Raw genomic sequence first — 23,036 nt, 5'->3', positions numbered from 1 at the left:
CTTTGGGACATTGCTGAGTTAAAACGTAAACTGTTGCCTAAGTCTGAGTTGTTAATGTGCTCTGAAGAAGGTTTCTTACAAATGTTCCTTTGTTCGGCTGTCCCTCAGTTCTGTCCCTTAGTTCTGCTTGAAGCAACCCCATAGCATGATGCTGCCTCCACCATGTTTCAGCATGGAATAATATTAGCCAGGTGATGAGTCCCTAACATGCTATCATATGCCTTTTTCTAAACAACCTTTCATCCTGCCTCTTTGCCATAAAGGCCTGATATATGGAGTGTTACAGAGCTGGCTATCTACCAACAGGTTCTCCTATCTCTGCACAATACTTTTGGGGCTCTTTTACAGTGACAGATGTGTTATTTTGTACCTCCCTGACCGAGGCTCACTTTTTCAGGATGGCCGACTCTAGGAAGCTTCAAAGGTTATTTTAAGCTTGTTCCATTTCAAAATGATTAAGGTCAGTGTGGCCTTTAGAACAAATCCTTAGTTATTGTTTTATATCCCTTCCCTAATCTATGTCTTGCCCCAATTTGATTGGGGAGATCACACGTAGTCCTTTAAATTTATAGACTATTTTTTGTCCTGAAAAAGCAGTGTAAATTGCAGGCCATTTCCAAGACATGTCTAATCAATTTAAATTAAGTTCTACACATGTCTCAAGGATAATTAAAGCCAACAGGATGAAGCTGATCACATTTTAGGGTGTCACAGCAAAGGGTCTGAATACTTTTGTGAAAAGAAGAATTTAGTTTAATTAATTAATTGATAATAATAATAATAACAATAATAACAGTAATAATAATAATAATAATAATGATGATAATAATGATAACAGTAATAATAATAATAATAATAATAATAAATAATAATAATAAATAATAATAATAATAATAATAATGATAATAATAATAATAATGATAATAATGATAATAATGATAATAATAACAGTAATAATAATAATAATAATAATAATAATAATAATAACGTTTTCAATGAATTATTGGTTATTAAGTATACGTAGATTGTTTATTACAGTTTTGTCAATTTAAAATAAAATCCACAACAAAATGAGGTGCAAAAATGAAAGGGTGTAAAGACTTACTAAATCTACTATAGCTGTGAGTGAGTGAGTGAGTGAGTGAGTGTGTGATGCTCATTAATGGATTACCATCCTGTTAGTGGTGTGTTTCCATCTTGTTTCTAATGTTCCCAAGGTAGTCATTAGACCCAAATCGACCCTAATCATGAAGACGAATGGATTAATGTAAAAGATCCAGTTGAATTTATGCAGATTTTTTTTGTCAGTGCACTAAGCTTAGTAGTTACACCGATCTTCCAAAACATTAAAACCACCTCCTTGTTTCTACACTCACTGTCCATTTTATCAGCTCCACTTACCATATAGAAGCACTTTGTAGTTCTACAATTACTGACTGTAGTCCATCTGTTTCTCTACATACTGTTTTAACCTGCTTTCACCTTCTTCAATGGTCAGGACCCCCACAGGATCACTACAGAGCAGGTATTATTTAGATGGTGAATCATTCTCAGCACTGCATGACATGGTGACAATGACATGGTGGTGGTGTGTTAGTGTGTGTTGTGCTGGTATGAGTGGATCAGACACAGCAGTGTTGCTGGAGTTTTTAAATACCGTGTCCACTCACTGTACACTCTATTAGACACTCCTATCTAGATGGTCCACCTTGTAGATGTAAAGTCAGAGACGATCGCTCATCTATAGCTGCTGTTTGAGTTGGTCATCTTCTAGACCTTCATCACCAGGGCTCTGCCTACAGGGCGCTGTTGGCTGGATGTTTTTGGTCGGTGGACTATTCTCAGTCCAGCAGTGACAGTAAGGTGTTTAAAAACTTTATCGGCATTGCTGTGTCTTATCCACTCATACCAGCACAACACACACTAACACACCACCACCATGTCATTGTCACTGCAGTGCTGAGAATGATCCACCACCTAAATAATACCTATTCCGTAGTGGTCCTGTGGGGGTCCTGACCATTGAAGAACAGCATGAAAGGGGGCTAACAAAGCATGCAGATGGACTACAGTCAGTAATTGTAGAACTACACAGTGCTTCTATATGGTAAGTCGAGCTGATAAAATGGACGGTAAGTGTAGAAACAAGGAGGTGGTTTTAATGTTATGGCTGATCAGTGTACATATACAGACGTACAGTACAACAAAATTATTTCTTTGCGTATTCCAGCTTGTTTTGAAGCTGGGGTCAGAGCGCAGGGTCAGCCATCATACAGCTCCCCTGGAGCAGAGAGGGTTAAGGGCCTTGCTCAAGGGCCCAACAATGGCTGCATGGCAGAGCTGGGATTCGAATTCTTAACCTATCAGTTGATAACCCAAAGCTCCACCCATTAGGCTACCACTGTCACATTAGACAACAATAGACATTAGACTGCTGTGAACCCAACACTGCATTTCACCAAAAGTAAAAACATGGTGGTGGTAGTGTGATGGTTTGGAAATGCTTTGCTTCCACAGGACCTGGACAACTTGTTATGATTGGAACTATTAATTTTTCTCTATCAGAAAATCTGCCCATCTGTTTGTGACCTGGGTTATGCAGCAGGACAACGATCTGAAGCACACTAGCAAAAATAGCTCAAAAGAAACCAAACCAGGGTGTTGAAGTCCTGAATCCCAGTGGGATGTTGTAGCAAGCCTTAAAAGTGCTAAATTCAAACCATTCTGCAAAGAAAATCGGGGCCAAATGCTTTGAGAGCGATGTAAAAGACTCATCACAAGCTGTTTTATTGCAGTTGTTACAGCCTAGGGTGGCACAGCCAGTTGTTGATTTTAGAGGTAATTACTTTTTAGATAGGAGATATAGGTTTTAGGGAATAGTGCTGTAGTGAAAGGGTGTACCTGGTCTGCAACAACGTTTAGGTAGGTGGTACATGTGAAATTAACATTTACATAAATTCCAGGACCCCAGGCTCCCCAGAAGAGCACTTTTCAGAGCATCACACTGCCTCTACCAGCTTGCCTTCCTCCCCTAGTGCATCTTTTTTTTCTTCTCAGATAAGTGGTGCACACACAGAATGAAATCCAGATAATGCCAGCAAAAAAGCATGACTGATAAGACTAGGCCATCTCTTTATTATATTCTATTATTCCGATTGTGGGCACTTTCTGCAGTTGACAGTAGTCAGAGTGGGCACTCTGACAAATCTGAGCCTACATAGCCCCATATGTAGCTTTGAATGATCATGACCTTGTTGCTGGTTCACAAGTTGTCCTTGGATTGGATTAACTTTTGGAAGTTTCTAACTACTGCATGCTGAGAACACCCCACAAAACCTGACCCATGTGTGTAGTCATCACAATTAAAAATTTATCAGACACGGATCCTTGTGCCTGCCCTTGAAGAACTGACTGTTTATTTGGTGCCTGATATATACTACATCTTACCAGGTGTAGTAATATATGACCAGAAATGTAATATATGACATACTGTATATGCCCCTACAGTCAAGCCGGAAAGTCTGCACACCCCTTTCACCTTCTCCACGTTTTATTACGTTAAAGACTCATTCTATAATACAGTAGATTAAGGTTTTTTTTTGTTGTTTTTTTTTGCCTCAAACATCTACACACAATCACCAATAATTCCAAAATAAAAACAGGATTTAGAAAATATGCAATTTAATTTTACTGACAAAAATTAGGGGTTACATATCTGTACACACCCATAGCCTAATACTTGGTTGATGCAACTTTGGCAGCAATTACAGCTTTAAAGCGTCTTGGGAAAGAAGCTACGAGCTTGGCGCACTTGTTTCTGGAGATTTTTGCCCATTCCTCTTGGCATATCTTTGCAAGCTCCGTCAGGTTGGATGGGGCCAAAGCCACTCCTTTGTTATCTTGGCTGTGTGCTTCGGGTTGTTGTCATTTTGGAAGGTAAACCTCCACCCCAGTCTGAGGTCCAGAGCACTCTGGGGCAGGTTTTATTCAGGGATCTTGGTGTACTTAGCTGCATTCATCTTTCCCTCTATCAGGACTAGTCACCCCGGTCCCACTGCTGAAAAACATCCCCACATCATGATGCTGCCATGCTTTACTCTAGGAATGACATTAGCCAGGTGATGAGCGGTGCCTGGTTTCCTCACTTCCCTGGCCAAGGTCCGTCTTCCCCCGATTGCTCAGTTTGACCGGGCGGCCAGGTCTAGGAAGATTTTCGGTGGTTCCAAACTTCTTCCATTTATGAATGATGGTGGCCACTGGGCTCTTTGGGACGTGTAAGCTGCAGCAATTATTCTGTACCCTCCTCCACGTCTATGCCTTAATACAATCCTGTTTCTGAGGTCTGCAGATGATTCCTTTGACTCCATGGCTTGGAGTTAGCTCTTATATGCACTGTCAACTGTGGGACCTTATATAGGCCCCAATCATACACACACACACACATATATATATATATATATATATGTATATATATATATATATATATATACAGTATATATACAGTATATATATATATATATATATATACAGTGTATCACAAAAGTGAGTACACCCCTCACATTTCTGCAAATATTTTATTATATCTTTTCATGGGACAACACTATAGAAATAAAACTTGGATATAACTTAGAGTAGTCAGTGTACAGCTTGTATAGCAGTGTAGATTTACTGTCTTCTGAAAATGACTCAACACACAGACATTAATGTCTAAATGGCTGGCAACATAAGTGAGTACACCCCACAGTGAACATGTCCAAATTGTGCCAAAAGTGTCAATATTTTGTGTGACCACCATTATTATCCAGCACTGCCTTAACCCTCCTGGGCATGGAATTCACCAGAGCTGCACAGGTTGCTACTGGAATCCTCTTCCACTCCTCCATGATGACATCACGGAGCTGGTGGATGTTAGACACCTTGAACTCCTCCACCTTCCACTTGAGGATGCGCCACAGGTGCTCAATTGGGTTTAGTCCATCACCTTTACCTTCAGCTTCCTCAGCAAGGCAGTTGTCATCTTGGAGGTTGTGTTTGGGGTCGTTATCCTGTTGGAAAACTGCCATGAGGCCCAGTTTTCGAAGGGAGGGGATCATGCTCTGTTTCAGAATGTCACAGTACATGTTGGAATTCATGTTTCCCTCAATGAACTGCAGCTCCCCAGTGCCAGCAACACTCATGCAGCCCAAGACCATGATGCTACCACCACCATGCTTGACTGTAGGCAAGATACAGTTGTCTTGGTACTTCTCACCAGGGCGCCGCCACACATGCTGGACACCATCTGAGCCAAACAAGTTTATCTTGGCCTCGTCAGACCACAGGGCATTCCAGTAATCCATGTTCTTGGACTGCTTGTCTTCAGCAAACTGTTTGCTGGCTTTCTTGTGCGTCAGCTTCCTTCTGGGATGATGACCATGCAGACCGAGTTGATGCAGTGTGCGGCGTATGGTCTGAGCACTGACAGGCTGACCTCCCACGTCTTCAACCTCTGCAGCAATGCTGGCAGCACTCATGTGTCTATTTTTTAAAGCCAACCTCTGGATATGACGCCGAACACGTGGACTCAACTTCTTTGGTCGACCCTGGCGAAGCCTGTTCCGAGTGGAACCTGTCCTGGAAAACCGCTGTATGACCTTGGCCACCATGCTGTAGCTCAGTTTCAGGGTGTTAGAAATCTTCTTATAGCCCAGGCCATCTTTGTGGAGAGCAACAATTCTATTTCTCACATCCTCAGAGAGTTCTTTGCCATGAGGTGCCATGTTGAATATCCAGTGGCCAGTATGAGAGAATTGTACCCAAAACACCAAATTTAACAGCCCTGCTCCTCATTTATACCTGGGACCTTGACACATGACACCAGGGAGGGACAACGACACATTTGGGCACAATTTGGACATGTTCACTGTGGGGTGTACTCACTTATGTTGCCAGCCATTTAGACATTAATGGCTGTGTGTTGAGTTATTTTCAGAAGACAGTAAATCTACACTGCTATACGAGCTGTACACTGACTACTCTAAGTTATATCCAAGTTTCATGTCTATAGTGTTGTCTCATGAAAAGATATAATGAAATATTTGCAGAAATGTGAGAGGTGTACTCACTTTTGTGATACACTGTATATATATATATATATATGAAAACAGTGTATTTCAGTGTGAACTCCAGATCTTGCAACAATGCTGTTGGTAAAAAGCTGAATCTGACTTAATAAATGCACCCAATAAAACACATTTAATGCTTCTAAATGTTTTTATTTCATTGCGAGTTTAATTTGTCTTGTTACACTCAACAAGCTCTCCAAAGTCTGCTCGATTTTTCTAGACTTCAGAGCAATATCGACTGAGCTGGCACGACTTATATTTATTCAGTTCAAATTTGGGCAAAAAGGGCTGCCACACAAGCTCCAGAACCTTGTTTTTCTGACTTTGCAATATTAAAACCTCATATTGGTTCTCAGGTGGTGCAGTGGAATAATCCACTAGCACAGAAGTGCTGAAATTCTGAGCTCCCAGGTTCTAACATTGGTTCTATCTATATAGTATATAGAAATAAGCAAAAAAATGTATTACACATACATGAGCATACATATTTCTATGGGCCACACATATGTCAATATATACTACAACAGTTCCAATTTCTATTAGGTTTCATATATAATATGGACGTATATGTTATATATGGAGATGTTATATATGTACATACATTTGTGTATGGGTTGTGTCATGTATCCATGTGCTTCTAAGTGCCACACCCCTCTCTCCGGGAACACTCTCAGTCTCCAGTCAATGCCCCTTTTTTGATTGGTCCCCTGCTAATCACTCACAGACATATAAGGAGGCAGCTGTGGCGGATTCATTGGTTTAGGACTATTTTGGTTTATCTTGGTCATGGCGGTCTGTGCATAGCTCATGGTTGTTTGATTTGAATTGGACTTTGATTCTGTCTGTGAGGTTGCCCTTGCCTTTGTCTTACATTTGTTTTGTTTGTTTGGTATGTTTGTCAGTTCCTGTTAGCTCCTGTCTGTCTGTTAGTTACTGTCTGTTAGTTACTGTCTGTTTGTTCCTGTTTGTTAGTCTAGTTCATGTTTAGCTTTGTTCTTGTTCAAGTTTTGAAGTCCTGTTTGTGTTAGTCTAGTTCTTGTTTAACTTAGGTTTTATGTTCATGTTTAGCTTAGCTACTGTGTGTTTAGATTAGTGATTAGCATTAGCATGTAGGTTAGCTTTAGCATGGTTCATGTATGTTTAGAGTAGCGTTAGCATTTAGCATAGGTCACATGTTAGTCTGTCTTGTCTTGTTTAAACCTGTCTTGTGCAACCTTGTTTTGTCTTTTGTTATCATTAAACTCTTTTTGTTATAACATCTCTGCGTGTGTGTCCGCCCCTCTTGTCTAGCCTAGCCTGAAATCGTTACAGGTTGTTGGTGATTACAATGTTGTGACTATTAGTGTAGGAGATTCATTTTCAAAATGTCTGGGTATCTCTTTCAGGTTGTTAAACCCTCTTCAGTTCTCTTTAGAACCCTTGCACATGGTTGCTTTATGAACACAAGCTGTGCTTTATTTGTTACGCTTCTTAGTCTTTCTGCTCTTATCCTAAATAGGAAAATCCTGTTTTGCAAAGGGTTTTGCATACCCTGTTAAACCTCTATGAAACATGTACAGTGGCACTGCTTCTCTATTTATGGGGGATTAGCTTTTGTGTATTCACATGATAATGGGCATAATATTTAGAGTATTTAGAATAAATGGAAAATACATATTCAAAAAAGCACAGGGAGAAAAATGGCCCATGTTTAACCTGTGTATGTGTAATTGTCTCTTGATGCATGCTCAATAATCCAGGTACACAAATCCACAAAGTTGAATCAGTTCATCTGGACACAAGTTTGTTGTAGAGATAAGTTTCGTCACTCATCCACTTACGAAACGTATCTTTACAACAAACTTGTGTCCAGATGAACTGATTCAACTTTGTGGATATGTGTAGTTGTGTGCAGATGATTGTTGGGGTGAGTAGGTAGGTGTGTTTACTTGGGCGTGTGTAGCTGTCCCCTTTTGGAACTTCTTATTGACTGTTTAGACACACCCCATCTAGTCGTATCCAATTATGCTTCCTCTCTACTGATCTTGACCTCCACTCTGACTGAGGAGAGCCATGACTAACACACGCCCCCTCCGACGTGTGTGCAGTAGTCGGCTGCATCTTTTTACCTGCACAAGGCGAGTTCATATGCGAATCAGCTTTGTATGGAAAGTCACACCCTGTTTCCATTATCCCTCTTCTCTGTGCAGGCGCCATCAATCAGCCATCAATGAGCCAGCAGAGGTCGTAATTGCATTAGTTAGGAGGAATCCCTCTGGCACCCTCCCTTTAAAAAAAAAAAAGGGCAATTGTTGTTTGTGCAGGTGCCCAGCCTGCCACTTGCAGAGCTGAGATTTGAGCCGACGAGTTCAAAATGTCAGCTCTGGTGTGCTGCGTGTTTTACTGTTGTGCCTACATAACTGATTTGGCACATTTTTTTTTAACACCAGATGCCTTTCCTAACACAACCCCCTTTATTTTTATTAAAGCTTGGGATCAGCACTGACAAGTGCACCTCCCAATGACTAATCTATTTGTCCCCCCCCATCCCTCTCAGACATAGCTAATCATGTCTGTGTAGATGCCTGTATGGCCGATAACACTACAAAAAATGTAAATCCTGGATTTCAGTGATAGCTTTTTTGAACCACTATTATAAGTTAAAAATGATAGATTGCAAAGAGTATAGAATGTTGAATTGGAAAAAGGAAGCATTGTAAGCAAGGTTAAATCAGTGTTTTTGTGCAGTACAGTGTGAATTACAGTTACATGTCAGAAAGGAGCAGAGTTATGTAAGCCTGGAGCAATACAAATATTCTTATGGCAGCTATGCATAGGGCACAGTGTTTATGAAACAAATTCAGTTCATTTTGATATTCTTTTGATTTGTTTTGCCATGTTTAGGCTACGTGTGATAGGATTCAGTCTTTAACATCACAGTTATGCTGTTACACCTGGTTCTTTTGTCACGTCATGCTCACCACCCTTGTCTACAACGTAGATATACACTATATTGCCAAAAGTATTCGCTCGTCTGCCTTCACACGCATATGAACTTGAGTTACATCCCATTCCTAATCCATAGGGTTTAATATGATGTCGACCCAGCCTTTGCAGCTATAACAGCTTCAACTCTTCTGGGAAGGCTTTCCACAAGGTTTAGGAGTGTGTTTATGGGAATTTTTGACCATTCTTCCAGAAGCGCATTTGTGAGGTCAGACACTGATGTTGGACGAGAAGACCCAGCTCACAGTCTCCGCTCTAATTCATCCCAAAGGTGTTCTATCGGGTTGAGGTCAGGACAGTCAAGTTCTTCCACATCAAACTCCTCATCCATGTCTTTATGGACCTTGCTTTGTGCACTGGTGCGCAGTCATGTTGGAACAGGAAGGGGCCATCCCCAAACTGTTCCCACAAAGTTGGGAGCATGAAATTGTCCAAAATCTCTTGGTATGCTGAAGCATTAAGTGTTCTTTTCACTGGAACTAAAGGGTCAGAGCCCAACACCTGAAAAACAACCCCACACCATAATCCCCCCTCCACCAAACTTTACACTTGGCACAATGAAGTCAGACAAGTACCGTTCTCCTGGCAACCACCAAACCCAGACTCGTCCATCGAATTGCCAGATGGAGAAGCGTGATTCATCACTCTAGAGTCCAGTGGTGGCATCCTTTACACCACTGCATCTGACGCTTTGCATTGTGCTTGCTGATGTAAGGCTTGGATGCAGCTGCTCAGCCATGGAAACCCATTTCATGAAGCTCTCTAAGCACTGTTCTTGAGCTAATCTGAAGGCCACATGAAGTTTGGAGCTCTATAGCGATTGACTCTGCAGAAAGTTGGTGACCTCTGCCCACTATGCGCCTCAGCATCCATGGACCTCTCAATCACTTCCCAATTGCTGGAATTCACTGAGCGACCCATTCTTTCACTAATGTTTGTAGAAGCAGTCTGCATGCCAAGGTGCTTGGTTTTATACACATGTGGCCATGGAAGTGATTGGAACACCTGAATTCAATGATTTGGATGGGTGAGTGAATACTACTGCTTGTGTGATAAGTGGTCTGATAGACACAGTAAATGGAAAAAAGGAAAGTATATAGAACCCTGTGAATTTCTGCACACTTTGTTGTAGTAATGGGTTACAGTATCATGCCCATCTGCCATGCCATTTTGGGCAGCAGGGTACATGGAGGTGCAGATTACTGACAGTGGTGTATTCTTCTACAGTTGTACTGATGTGGATTGTGTCATGCCTCTCAGATGACAAGTGTAGTACTCCACTAGCATAAATTAAATATGAAGGATGCTAAAGCAAGGCCGAACAATACTGTGGTCAAATAGTCACAAACAAAAGAGGCATGTCTGTGGCAGGGTGGTCATTGTCATGTTTAAACCTGAACTGTTGCCTGTTGTTTTTGCCAGACATATTGTTTGCTGTTCTGCCTGAAGAGTTTAGTTTTCATCTCATGAGCCCCAGGATTCAATTACTTTACGTTGCCAACATCCTTTACATGCCATTTAGCGGCTTCTGTTGTGCTACTTTGCCAGAGAGACCTAGACCTAGTCAATTTAAAGCACAGCAGGTGGACGACTCCTGAGTTGTAAACACATCTCAAGGACAATTTGAGGCAAACAGGATGAACCTGACCACAATTTTAATGCCTCAGCAAAGGGCTCAGGGCAGTGGTAGCTCAGGGGTTACGCCAGTTCAAGTTGTCTGCTGCCAGTTTGCCACTGTTGGGCCCCTGAGCAAAGCTCTTGGCCATCAGTCAATTGAATTATACTTGGTAACAATTGTAAGTCAATTTTAAGTGTCTGCTAAATGCCACTTATGGTTTGAAGTGTTTGTTGAAATGTTTAGCTATGGGCCGTTCAGGTGGCGCAGCGGTAAAAACACACGCTAGCACACCAGAGCTGGGATTCTGAATACATCGTATCAAGTCTCAGCTCTGCCTGCCGGCTGGGCTGAGCAGCCGCATGAACAACGATTGGCCTGTTGTTCAGATATGGGTGGGATATTAAGCTGGATAGGGACTCTCTCATAACTAATGCTATTACGACCTCTGCTGGCTGATAGATGGCGCCTGCACAGAGACGGGGAGAGAGTGCGGATCAGGGTGTGTCTCTCCATACACAGCGCTGATCCGTATTGCACTCATCACAATGTAGGTGACAAAATGCGTACAGCCATAACATTAAAACCACCTCCTTGTTTCTACACTTACTGTCCATTTTATCAGCTCCACTTACCATATACAACCCCTGGCAAAAATTATGGAATCACCACTCTTGGAAGATGTTCTTTCAATTGTTTAATTTTGTAGAAAAAAAAGAAATCACAGACATGCCACAAAACTATCATTTCTCAAACTGTCAACCCTCTGGCATTAAGAAACAATAAAAAAAGAAACAAATATAATAGTTGTGGTCAGTCACAATTGCTTTTTTTTAGATCAAGTAGAGGAAAAAAATATGGAATCACTCAAATCTGAGGAAAAAATTATGGAATCATTAGAAAACACTGCACCATTATTACTTTGTTGCACCACCTCTGGCTTTTATAATGGTTTAAACTCTCTGAGGCATGGAGTTAACTAATGACAAACAGTATTCTTCATCAATCTGCCTTCAACTGTCTCTTGCTGTTGCCAGATCAGCTTTGCAGGTTGGAACCTTGTCATTGACCATTTTCTTCAATTTTCACCAGAGATTTTCAAATGGATTGAGATCCGGACTATTTGCAGGCCATGCCATTGACATTATATGTTTTCTTGAAGGAAAGTTTTCACGTCCTTTGCCCTATGGCAAGATGCATTATCATCTTGAAAAATGAAGTCATCATCACCAAACATCCTTTCAACTGATGGAATAAGAAAAGCGTCCAAAATTTCAATGTGGACTTTGGCATTTATTGAAGACCATCTCCCCTGTGCCTTTACCCGACATGCAGGCCCATATCATCAACAACTGTGGAAATTAACATGTTTTCTTTAGGCAGTTATCTTCATAAATTTCATTGGACAGACACCAAACAAAAGTTCCAGCATCATCACCTTGCCCAATGCAGATTCGCGATTCATCACTGAAGATCACTTTTATCCAGTCACCCACAGTCCACGATTGCTTTTCTTTAGCCTACTTTAACCTTGTTCTTTTCTTTTTAGGTGTTAATGATGGCTTTTGTTTGGCTTTTCTGTATGTAAATCCCATTTCTTTTAGGTGATTTCTTACAGTTCAGTCACAGACATTGACTCTACTTTCCGGCCACTTGTTTCTCATTTGTTTTGTTGTGCATTTTCTGTTTTCAAGACATATTGCTTTAAGTTTTCTATCTTGATGCTTTGATGTCTTACTTGGTCTACCAGTATGCTTCCCTTTTACAACCTTCCCATTTTGTTTGTACTTGGTCCAGATTTTAAACACAGCTTACTGGGAACAACCAACATCTTTTGCGACATTCCACAATGATTTATCTTCTTGAAGGAGTTTTATAATCCTCTCATTTGTTTCAACTGACATATCTTGTGTTGGAACCATGATTCATGACAATCTGCTTTGTGCAACAGCTCTCCGAGGTGTAAGCACTCTTTTTAAACTGAAGAATAATTAGCAAATCTAATCTGCTGCAGATGTTTTGTTTTTAAACTGCAAATTACAGAGTGATTCCATAATTTTTTCCTCAGATTTGAGTGATTCCATATTTTTTTCCTCTACTTGATCTAAAAAAAAGCAATTGTGACTGACCACAACTATTATATTTGTTTATTTTTTTTATTGTTTCTTAATGCCAGAAGGTTGACATTTTGAAAAATGATAGTTTTGTGGCATGTCTGTGATTTTTTTTTTTTCTACAAAATTAAACAATTGACCGAACATCTTCCAAGAGTGGTGATTCCATAATTTTTGCCAAGGGTTGTAAAAGCACTTTGTAGTTCTACAATTACTGACTGTAGTCCATCTGTTTCTCTGCATGCTTTGTTAGCCCCCTTTTCATTCTGTTCTTTATTGGTCAGGACCCCCACAGAACCACTACGGAGCAGGTATTATTTGGGTGGTGGATCATTCTCAGCACTGCAGTGACACTGACATGGTGGTGGTGTGTTAGTGTGTTGAGCTGGTATGAGTGGATCAGACACAGCAGCGCTGCTGGAGTTTTTAAACACCTCACTGTCACTGCTGAACTGAGAATAGTCCACCAACCAAAAACATCCAGCCAACAGCGCCACATAGGCAGCGTCCTGTGACCACTGAGATCATTCAAACAGCAGCAATAGATGAGCGATCGTCTCTGACTTTACATCTTCAATGTGGACCAACTAGGTAGGAGTGTCTAATAGAGTGGACAGTGAGTGGACACGGTATTTAAAAACTGTGTCTGATCCACTCATACCAGCACAACACACACTAACACACCACCACCATGTCAGTGTCACTGCAGTGCTGAAAATGATTCACCACCTAAATAATACCTGCTCTGTGGTGATCCTGACCATTGAAGAACAGGGTGAAAGCAGGCTAAAAAAAGTATGTAGAGAAACAGATGGACTACAGTCAGTAATTGTAGAACTACAAAGTGCTTCTATATGGTAAGTGGAGTTGATGAAATGTGTACATATATATATATATAGTTAGTGTGGATACTTTCATATTGTACCATGCACTGTATTTATTTATTTATTTATTTATTTATTTTTGCTGGTATCACATTAAATGTCACTCATACCAGTTATGTAGTGTTACATCAAGAACATGGAATTACTTATATGCTTTAGGGCAGTATGTATAAGAAGTAGACAGCCCAATAATAATACAAAAAAGCTGTTAAACATAATGAATCTTTTATTTTTGTCATGTTTTGTGTTTATTCTTCGGGAACAGTTCAGCACTGCATGAGTGTTTAGTCTGAGATGCTTTTATTTTGGAGCTTTGATTTAAAGTGCTAATTAAATTTGTGTTTAAACTATCAGCTGCTAGGATTCTGTAGAGTGAAGTAAATGAGGCTTTGGTTTACAGATACTTGTTAAAGCTTTATTGCCAGATTGAGGAACTAAATGCAGTTTTGTATTGTTCTTGTCTGATCTTAATCATGTTAAGTAATACTTGTTCATGCAGCCCAAAAAAGTTGGGACTGAATGAACGAACAAACGAATGAACGAACAAACAAATGAACGAACGAACGAATTAACAAATGAATAACATAACACATTAGCATTTACATTTTTGGCATTTAGCAGACGGTCTTATCCAGACTTGTAGAGGTGCTTCTACAGTAAACATTGTAGTAGACAGTCCAATGACACAAATCTGCTGAAACCCTGTTAGAACAAAGTTTCTATTTTATTTATTTATTCGTCTATATATACATTTTTTATAGAAGGTAAGTGCATGTTATTTCTCAGTCTAAGTGCTTAGTAAAGATGTGGGTCACAGTGACATACTCAAATGTTTGAATATACACCGACCAGGCATACCATTATGACCACTGACAGGTGAAGTGAATAACACTGATTATCTTTTCATCACGGTGCCTGTTAGTGGGTGGGATATACTAGGCAGCAAGTGAACATTTTATCCTCAAAGTTGATGTGTTTGGAAGCAGGAAAAAGGAGCAAGCGTAAGGACTTGAGCAAGTTTGACAAGGGCCAAATTGTGATGGCTAGACAACTGGGTCAGAGCATCTCCAAAACTGCAGCTCTTGTGGGGTGTTCCCGGTCTGCAGTGGTCAGTATCTATCAAAAATGGTTCAGAAAAGGAACAGTGGTAAACTGCAGACAGGGTCATGGGTGGCCAAGCTCATTAATGCACATGGGGAGTGAAGGCTGGCCCGTGTGACCCGATCCAACAAACAAGCTACTGTAGCTCAAATTGCTGAAGAAGTTAATGCTGGTTCTGATAGAAAGGTGTCAGTCTACAGTTAAAGGATCTGCTGCTAACATCTTGGTGCCGGATACCACAGCACACCTTCAGGGGTCTAGTGGAGTACATGCCTCATCGGATCAGGGCTGTTTTGGCAGCAAAAGGGGGACCAACACAATATTAGGAAGGTGGTCATGTTATGCCTGATCGGTGTACATGGGAAGTTTGTTCAACCACTTGTGTGCTAGTACAGAAAAGAGCCTTGGTGTTTCAAGGTCTCTCCCAGGCAAAGATTTCAAATCAGATTAGGGTTTCAAGATGAAGATGAAGAAGCACAAAAAAATGGGCTACACTGAAGACTGAAGATGCAGTGGTCAGCCAAGGAAACTTAGTGCAGTAGATGAAATATGCATCATGCTTACTTTTCTTCAAAATCGGAAGATGTCAAGCAGTGCTATTAGCTCAGAACTGGCAGAAACCAGTGGGACCCAGGTAACCCAAACTTCTGTTTGGAAAAGTCAGGCCAGAAGTTGTCTTCATGGAAAAATAAGGCCAGAAAGTCATACATTTCATGTGGAAACAAGGCCAAGCGATTCAGCCTTGCAAAAAAACATAGAAACTTGGGTGCAGAAAAATGGCAGGAGGATTCTGGAGTAATGAGTCAAAATTTTGAATTTTAAATTTTGGCTGTAACACATGGCAGTTTGTTTACTCAAGGGTTGAAGAGCAGTACAATAGTGATTGTCTGCAGGCAACATTGAAGCATGGTGGAGGTTCCTGCCAAGATTGGGGCTGCATTTCAGCAAATAAAGTTGGAGACTTGGTCAGGATGAATGGTGTCCTCAATGCTGAGAAATACAGGCAAATGGCATCAGGAAGGCATCTGATTGGCTTCAAAATTATTCTGCAGCAAGACAATGATCCCAAACATACAGCCAGTGTCATTAAGAACTATCACAGAGCCCTGATCTGAACGCCATCGAGTCTGTCTGGGATTACATGAAGAGACAAAAGGATTTGAGAAAACCCTACACTCACAATCTCCCTATGTGCAAGTGTACCACTGTATAAATGATTCTGTCTTGAAGGCAAAGGGTAGTCACACCAAATATCGATTTAATTTAGATTTTTTATTCTCTTTTATTTATTTATTTTGCTATTTGTTGATTGACAAAATCAAATATTAACACTTCTATTTTTGAAAGCATTCCTACTTTAAAAGCTTTTTTTCACATCAGCATAAAACTTTCCTAAGTAGTTCTGGGTTTGGGTTGTTTGGTGTGTTTGTTTGGTGGTTGAGTTTGTTTGCTTGGTGGTTGAGTTTGTTTGGTGGGTGAGTTTGTTTGGTGGGTGGGTGAGTTTGTTTGGTGGGTGAGTGAGTTTGTTTGGTGGGTGGGTGAGTTTGTTTGGTGGGTGGGTGAGTTTGTTTGGTGGGTGAGTGAGTTTGTTTGGTGGATGGGTGAATTTGTTTGTTTGGTGCTTGAGTTTGTTTGGTGGGTGGGTGAGTTTGGTTGGTGGATGAGTTTGTTTGGTAGGTAGGTGAGTTTAGTTGGTGAGTGAGTGTGTGGTGGGTGAGTTTGGTGAGTTAAGTTTTTTTTTGGTGGGAGAGTGAGTTTGTTGAGTTAAGTGGTTTTGAGTGTGGGTTGTTTGGTGGGTGGATGAGTTTGTTTAGTGAGTGAGTTTGTTTGTTTGGTGGGTGAGTTTGTTTGGTGGGTGGGTGAGTTTGTTTGGTGGGTGGGTGAGTGTTTGGTGGTTGAGTTTGTTTTGTGGGTGGGTGGTTGAGTTTGTTTGGTGGGTGGGTGAGTTTGGTTGGTGGATGAGTGTGTGGTTTTGAGTTTGGGTTGTTTGGTAGGTGAGTTTGTTTGGTGGGTAAGTTTGTTTTGTGGGTGGGTGGTTGAGTTTGTTTGATGGTTGGGTGAGTTTGGTTGGTGAGTGAGTGTGTGGTGGGTTTGGTGAGTTAAGTTTTTTTTGGTGGGAGAGTGTTTGTTGAGTTAAGTGGTTTTGAGTTTGGGTTGTTTGGTGGGTGAGTATGTTGAGTTAAGTGGTTTTGAGTTTGGGTTGTTTGGTGGGTGAGTTTGGTGGTTGGATGAGTTTGTTTAGTGAGTGAGTTTGTTTGGTGGGTGGGTGAGTGTTTGTTTGGTGGTTGAGTTTGTTTTGTGGGTGGGTGAGTTTGGTTGGTGGATGAGTTTGTGTGGTTGGTGAGTAAGAGTTTGGTGGGTGAGTCTGGTGAGTTAAGTGGTTTGGGGTTTGGGTTGTTTGGTAGGTGAGTTTGTTTGGTGGGTAAGTTTGTTTGGTGGGTAAGTTTGTTTGGTGGGTAAGTTTGTTTGGTGGGTGGATGAGTTTGGTGAGTTATGTAGTTGTAGGTCTTGTTTGGTGGGTGAGTTTGGTGGTTGGATGAGTTTGTTTAGTGAGTGAGTTTGTTTGGTGGTTGAGTTTGTTTTGTGGGTGGGTGGTTGAGTTTGTTTGGTGGGTGGGTGAGTTTGGTTGGTGGGTGAGTTTGTTTGGTTGGTGAGTGAGTGTTTGGTGGGTGAGTTTGGTGAGTTAATTGGTTTGGGTTTTTTTGTTTGGTGGGTGAGTTTGTTGAGTTAAGTGGTTCTGAGTTTGGGTTGTTTGGTAGGTGAGTTTGATGGGTGGGTGAGTTTGAGATTTCAAAATATATACCAAAGAGATACTCAGCAATACATTTATTTACATTTACAGCATTTAGCAGATGCTTTTATCCAAAGCGACTTACACAATGAGCAACTGAGGGTTAAGGGCCTTGCTCAGGGACCCAACAGTGGCAACTTGGTGGTGGCAGGTCTTGAACCGGCAACCTTCTGTTTACTAGTCCAGTACCTTAACCACTGAGCTATGAGCTATCACTGCCCTGTACATGAAATAACATAGGAAACAAATATTGGTTATTTTCGACCCATGTTGTGCATTAGAAGGGGTTTGCTTAGCTTATGCATCAAAGGGTTAAGCAAACTACTATCTAACAGTAGCCGCTGCCGCTCAGCTTACTTTTTTTAGAATGTCCATCATACTGTTTAGTCTGCATTCCCCTGAGTAAATGTGCCTGTTCTACTCTGTTTTAGGATGCTCTTTTTCACGGACTATGGAAATGTGGGCAAACTGGAGCGCTGCCACATGGACGGCACAAACAGAACTTGGCTTGTGGAACATAGGATTGAGCAGCCAACCGCAGTGGCACTGGACCTGGTAAAGAAGCTGGTATACTGGTCAGATGCATATCTGGATTACATCGAGGTTGTGGATTACAATGGCAAAAACAGACACAGCATCTTTCAAGGGAGTCAAGTAAGTGCCAAAAATCCTGCGTAGTTGGAATGGCATTTTTATGCTGTTAATTTGTCTGAGTGCAATTTCTGTACTGTGTAGGAGGCTTAAAAGCTGTAGATAACTTGACAGTGAAATTAACTTTAATCTACTGGACTGCTTTTATGGTTATTGTATTTGCAGATGTTATTGAACTTGCTTTATGTTGATGCCATATTGGTGTTTTTTAATGGGCCCTATTTTTCCAAAGACAGGGCCGAGGGCAGCTCTAACAGTTATTACTTGTGCATTAATTTTAGAATTAAAAATAGCTAAAGCTGGCATCCCCAGCAGCTACTGTATCTGTTTTCTCTTAGGTGTTAATTTCATAGGCACATTTAGGGATTAATTTGCCTAAATGAATATACAAATTAGATGCAAAATTGTAGGAAATGCATTTACTAATGAAAAATTTCATTTGAAGTGCACTTATGAGACCAATAATTGGGGATTATTATCATTCAAAAGAAGAAACCTAATTGGTCTCTGATTATGTAAGAGAGGAGGAGGCGATGCATTAAGAGAGGTGTTTATAATGGTTTATTTTCTCTATAAAATATGGCATTTTTCAGCTTTCTCTAGAATTGTGTTTGCCCTTGTGATTTCATTGTTGTTTAGAGGCAATTTCACTGCTTCATTACACCATATCAGCTTACCTTTCCACCTACCTCTCTGACATAGACCGTACTCTTACATGTATTTTTTTAATTACTAAAAACTAACATGCTGGCTTAGTAAAACAAAGAAATAATATTAATCACTATGCACTTTGTATCATGCAGTGTTTTAGGTTTAGTGTTTAGTGCCTAAACCTTAATCAGCAAGCAAGTTTCTATACTGTCTCGTCCTGTGTTGCCTACTCACCAGTGGGGCCTATTTTGGTTAGCTTTGCCTTTGGCATATGTTTGCTTCCTAGCACATGTTCTTTTGTTATCATTAAACTCTTTTTGTTAAACATCTCTGCGTGTGTGTTCGCCCCCTCGTCTCTTGTCTCGTCCCGATTCGTTACACCTTACTGTCACTGTAGTTTGAAGGCATAACAATTATTCATTGATTTAACATTACAAAGAGCAATGGCCAACATCCTGATACGGATTGGTTCCCTCTGCAGGGTATTTCCTAAAATAAACCAAAGTGGGTAAATTTGAAGAATGAAATGAAGTAAGAACATCATAACGGTTATTATATTTTATCAAATTACTTTATATAAAATATATCATATTTTATTAGGCCTTTTATTAGGGGTTTCTCTGTCTGTGCCAGACATAGAGAATTGATACTAAAAAAAAAAGAAAAAAGCACACCTTACTTTTACATACGTTTTTAAGCAATTTGTACTTTTAGTACTTGTAGTAGATTTATTAATGGATAGTTTTTACTTGTACTACAGTGTTTTTTTCTTTCTTTTCAGCTATCTTCTTCTTATTACTTTTGTAATTTATTAATTTATTTTTTTACTGCAGCTGAACCTTTTCTGCATACATGAAGTGGTGCAATTTAGAGACTGAACACTTATTTTATACATTTACAGTTAACGACCAGTGAATAGGATGCTTTTTGGGTTTCCATCAGTGTATTAAAATAGTTATGCATGCAAATGTATTGAACGAAAGATTACATAAACAAATCCAAATCATGGATTTATATACACTATATTGCCAAAAGTATTTGCTCTTCTGCCTTCACACGCATATGAACTTGAGTGACATCCCATTCTTAATCCATAGGGTTTATTATAATGTCGGCCCACCCTTTGCTGCTATAACAGCTTCACCTCTTCTGGGAAGACTTTCCACACGGTTTAGGAGTGTGTTTATGGGAATTTTTGAAAATTCTTCCAGAAGCGCATTTGTGAGGTCAGACACTGATGTTGGATGAGAAGGCCTGGCTCGCAGTCTCCGCTCTAATTAATCCCAAAGGTGTTCTATTGGGTTGAGGTCAGGACTTGCTTTGTGCACTGGTGCGCAGTCATGTTGGAACAGGAAGGGGCCATCCCCAAATTGTTCCCACAAAGTTGGGAGCATGAAATTGTCCAAAATCTCTGGGTATGCTGAAGCATTAAGAGTTCCTTTCACTGGAACTAAGGGGCCGAGCCCAATTCCTGAACAACAACCCCACACCATAATCCCCCCTCCACCAAACTTTACACTTGGCACAATGCAGTCAGACAAGTACCGTTCTCCTGGCAACCGCCAAACCCAGACTCGTCCATCGGATTGATTTGTCACTCCAGAGAACATGTCTCCACTGCTCTAGAGTCCAGTGGCAGCATGGTGAAAAGCTTTGATAATATAAGGCTTGTATGCAGCAGCTCAGCCATGGAAACCCATTCATGAAGCTCTTTACACACTGTTCTTGAGCTAATCTGAAGTCCACATGAAGTTTGGAGGTCTGTAGTGATTGACTCTCCAGAAAGTTGGCGACCTCTGCGCACTATGCGCCTCAGCATCCGCTGACCCGCTCTGTCATTTTACGTGGTCTACCACTTCGTGGCTGAGTTGCTGTCGTTCCCAATCGCTTCCACTTTGTTATAATACCACTGACAGTCGACTGTGGAATATTTAGTAGTGAGGAAATTTCACGACTGGACTTGTTGCACAGGTGGCATCCTATCACGGTACCACACTGGAATTCACTGAGCTCCTGAGAGCGACCCATTCTTTTACAAATGTTTGTAGAAGCAGTCTGCATGCCTAGGTGCTTGGTTTTATACACCTGTGGCCATGGAAGTGATTGGAACACCTGAATTCAACGATTTGGATGGGTGAGTGAATACTTTTGGCAATATAGTGTATGTATGGAGATTATCGCATAGATAACAAACAGTTAACTTTAAAAAAGAGCATTTTTAACATAAGATTAGGATTTTTCACCACCTGCTATACAAAACATTGTGTTAAGATTTAGAAAATCCAGACAAATTGACACAAAGGAGAGGAGTTAATAATGAAATGTCATACAAGTGTTACCTGAGGGTGTAGCTGTTTCTTATTTAGACTGTGACTAAACAGAAACCAAGGCTGTGGTTATGGTTTTTATTATTATTATAGTTTTGTACAATTGGACATACTGTGATTTGTATCCACACAAATATGATGGTTGGCTGTTTTACTTTGTTCAGGGCTTGTTTTTGAGCTAAGACGTTTTATAACCACTACTTTCTTTACAGATAGAATAGAGTTTAAAAATATCTCTTGGTTATAATCCTTACATGATAATCAGGGTCAAAATTATATCCAGAATGTTCTACAAATATTAGTACATTATGTGCTTGTAATGTGTGCAGCAGTACAGTAGTACAGCTTTGGAATATGTAGTGGCAGGATTTTCAGTCTTTTATTTGTAGCTTTTGATTTTACTGTATGTTGGTTTATTATTATATTTCCACTTATAAAATGTTCATGTTTTCTACAGAAATCTGGTTTGAGTTGGCATTGTGTCTTTTACCTTTTGTTTTATTACCTTGAGGTGATAAATGCCTTTTGTTTTAGGTGGCTTACCTGCATGGATTAGCTGTCTTTGAGGACTACTTGTATGCCATTCGCTCCGAATCCCTTGCTGACTCTGTGGTGGATGTAATACGGATTAATCGCTTTAATGTCACAGAGCCAGAAATGCTAACCAGCATGGGAAACTCCAAAGCAATACGTGTTTACCACAAACTCAGTCAACCAAAAGGTAAAGTGCTTGCTAGTCTCTGTGTGACCTGAATGATTATTTGGCCAGCCAAATACTCGCCTATATAATTTTTAATGCAAATGTTGACCCTGACACAGAAAATGTTCTGTGCTGGTGTTTACATAATACCAGCATGTTTTGGTTGATAAATATTGTGTCTTTTTTTCAGTCCGGGGGCATGCATGTGAGGTGAACTCGTATGGAAAAGCAGGAGGATGCTCGCACCTCTGCCTGCTCAGTGGGAGTTACAAATCGAGAAGCTGTCGCTGCCGAACAGGCTTCATTCTGGGAAGTGATGGCCAGTCCTGCAAAAGTTAGTCTGCTTTAGTGCACTTTAAATTTTTCTCCTTTCCTACAACCCCAAATCAGAAAAAGTTGGGACAGTATGGAATATGCAAATAAAATAAAAATGCAGTGTTCCTTACATTCGATTGCAGACAGTCTGAACCCAAGATATTTCATTTTATTGTCTCAACTTCATTTCATTTGTTAATATACCTCCATTCCTGCATTTAAGGCCTGCAACACATTCCAAAACTAAACTAAATAATGATGTGATTTCAAACAGATGATTGTAATCATGGTTCAGTACAAAAGCAGCATCCAGGAAGGGCTGAGTCTTTGATGAGCAAAGATGATCAGAGGATCTCCAGTTTGTCAACAAATGTGTGAGAAAATGATTGAAATGTTTAAAAACAGTGTACCTCAAAGATAGATTAGAAGGGATTTGCATATTTCTCCCTCTACAGTGTATAATATCATTAAACGATTCAAGGAATCGTGAGGAATTTCAGTGCGTAAAGGCCAAGGGTGCAAGCTTGAGCTGAACGCACGTGATCTTCGATCCCTCAGACGGCGCTGCATCAAGAACCACCACTCAACAATAGCTGATATAACCACATGGGTGAGGGATTACTTTGGCAAACCTTTGTCAAGCACTACAATACAGAGTTACATGCACAAATGACACTTTACTGTGCTAAAAAGAAGCCTCATGTTAACCATGTCCAGAAGCGGCGTCGACTTCTCTGGGCTCGATGGCATCAAGGATGGACCATCACACAGTGGAACCGTGTATTGTGGTCAGATGAA

At 40.5% G+C, this 23,036-nt stretch overlaps 1 protein-coding gene across 1 annotated transcript in view; it reads left to right on the top strand.

Annotated features, from left to right (window-relative positions):
• The window catches only part of lrp1bb (low density lipoprotein receptor-related protein 1Bb), a 488,452-nt gene that overhangs the window by 98,934 nt on the left and 366,482 nt on the right, over window positions 1–23,036 (top strand). Inside the window, exons 8-10 of the mRNA XM_063005338.1 lie at window positions 18,026–18,248; window positions 21,758–21,944; window positions 22,114–22,257. Of these exons, the coding sequence (XP_062861408.1) occupies window positions 18,026–18,248; window positions 21,758–21,944; window positions 22,114–22,257 (554 nt within the window). The remainder of the gene's footprint in view (window positions 1–18,025; window positions 18,249–21,757; window positions 21,945–22,113; window positions 22,258–23,036) is intronic.

This window comes from Trichomycterus rosablanca, chromosome 12 (genome assembly GCF_030014385.1).
Source record: "Trichomycterus rosablanca isolate fTriRos1 chromosome 12, fTriRos1.hap1, whole genome shotgun sequence".
Classification (NCBI taxonomy): Eukaryota; Metazoa; Chordata; class Actinopteri; order Siluriformes; family Trichomycteridae; genus Trichomycterus; species Trichomycterus rosablanca.
The sequence above is the reverse complement of the archived record's forward strand: the minus strand, read 5'-3'. Positions and strand labels throughout refer to the sequence as shown.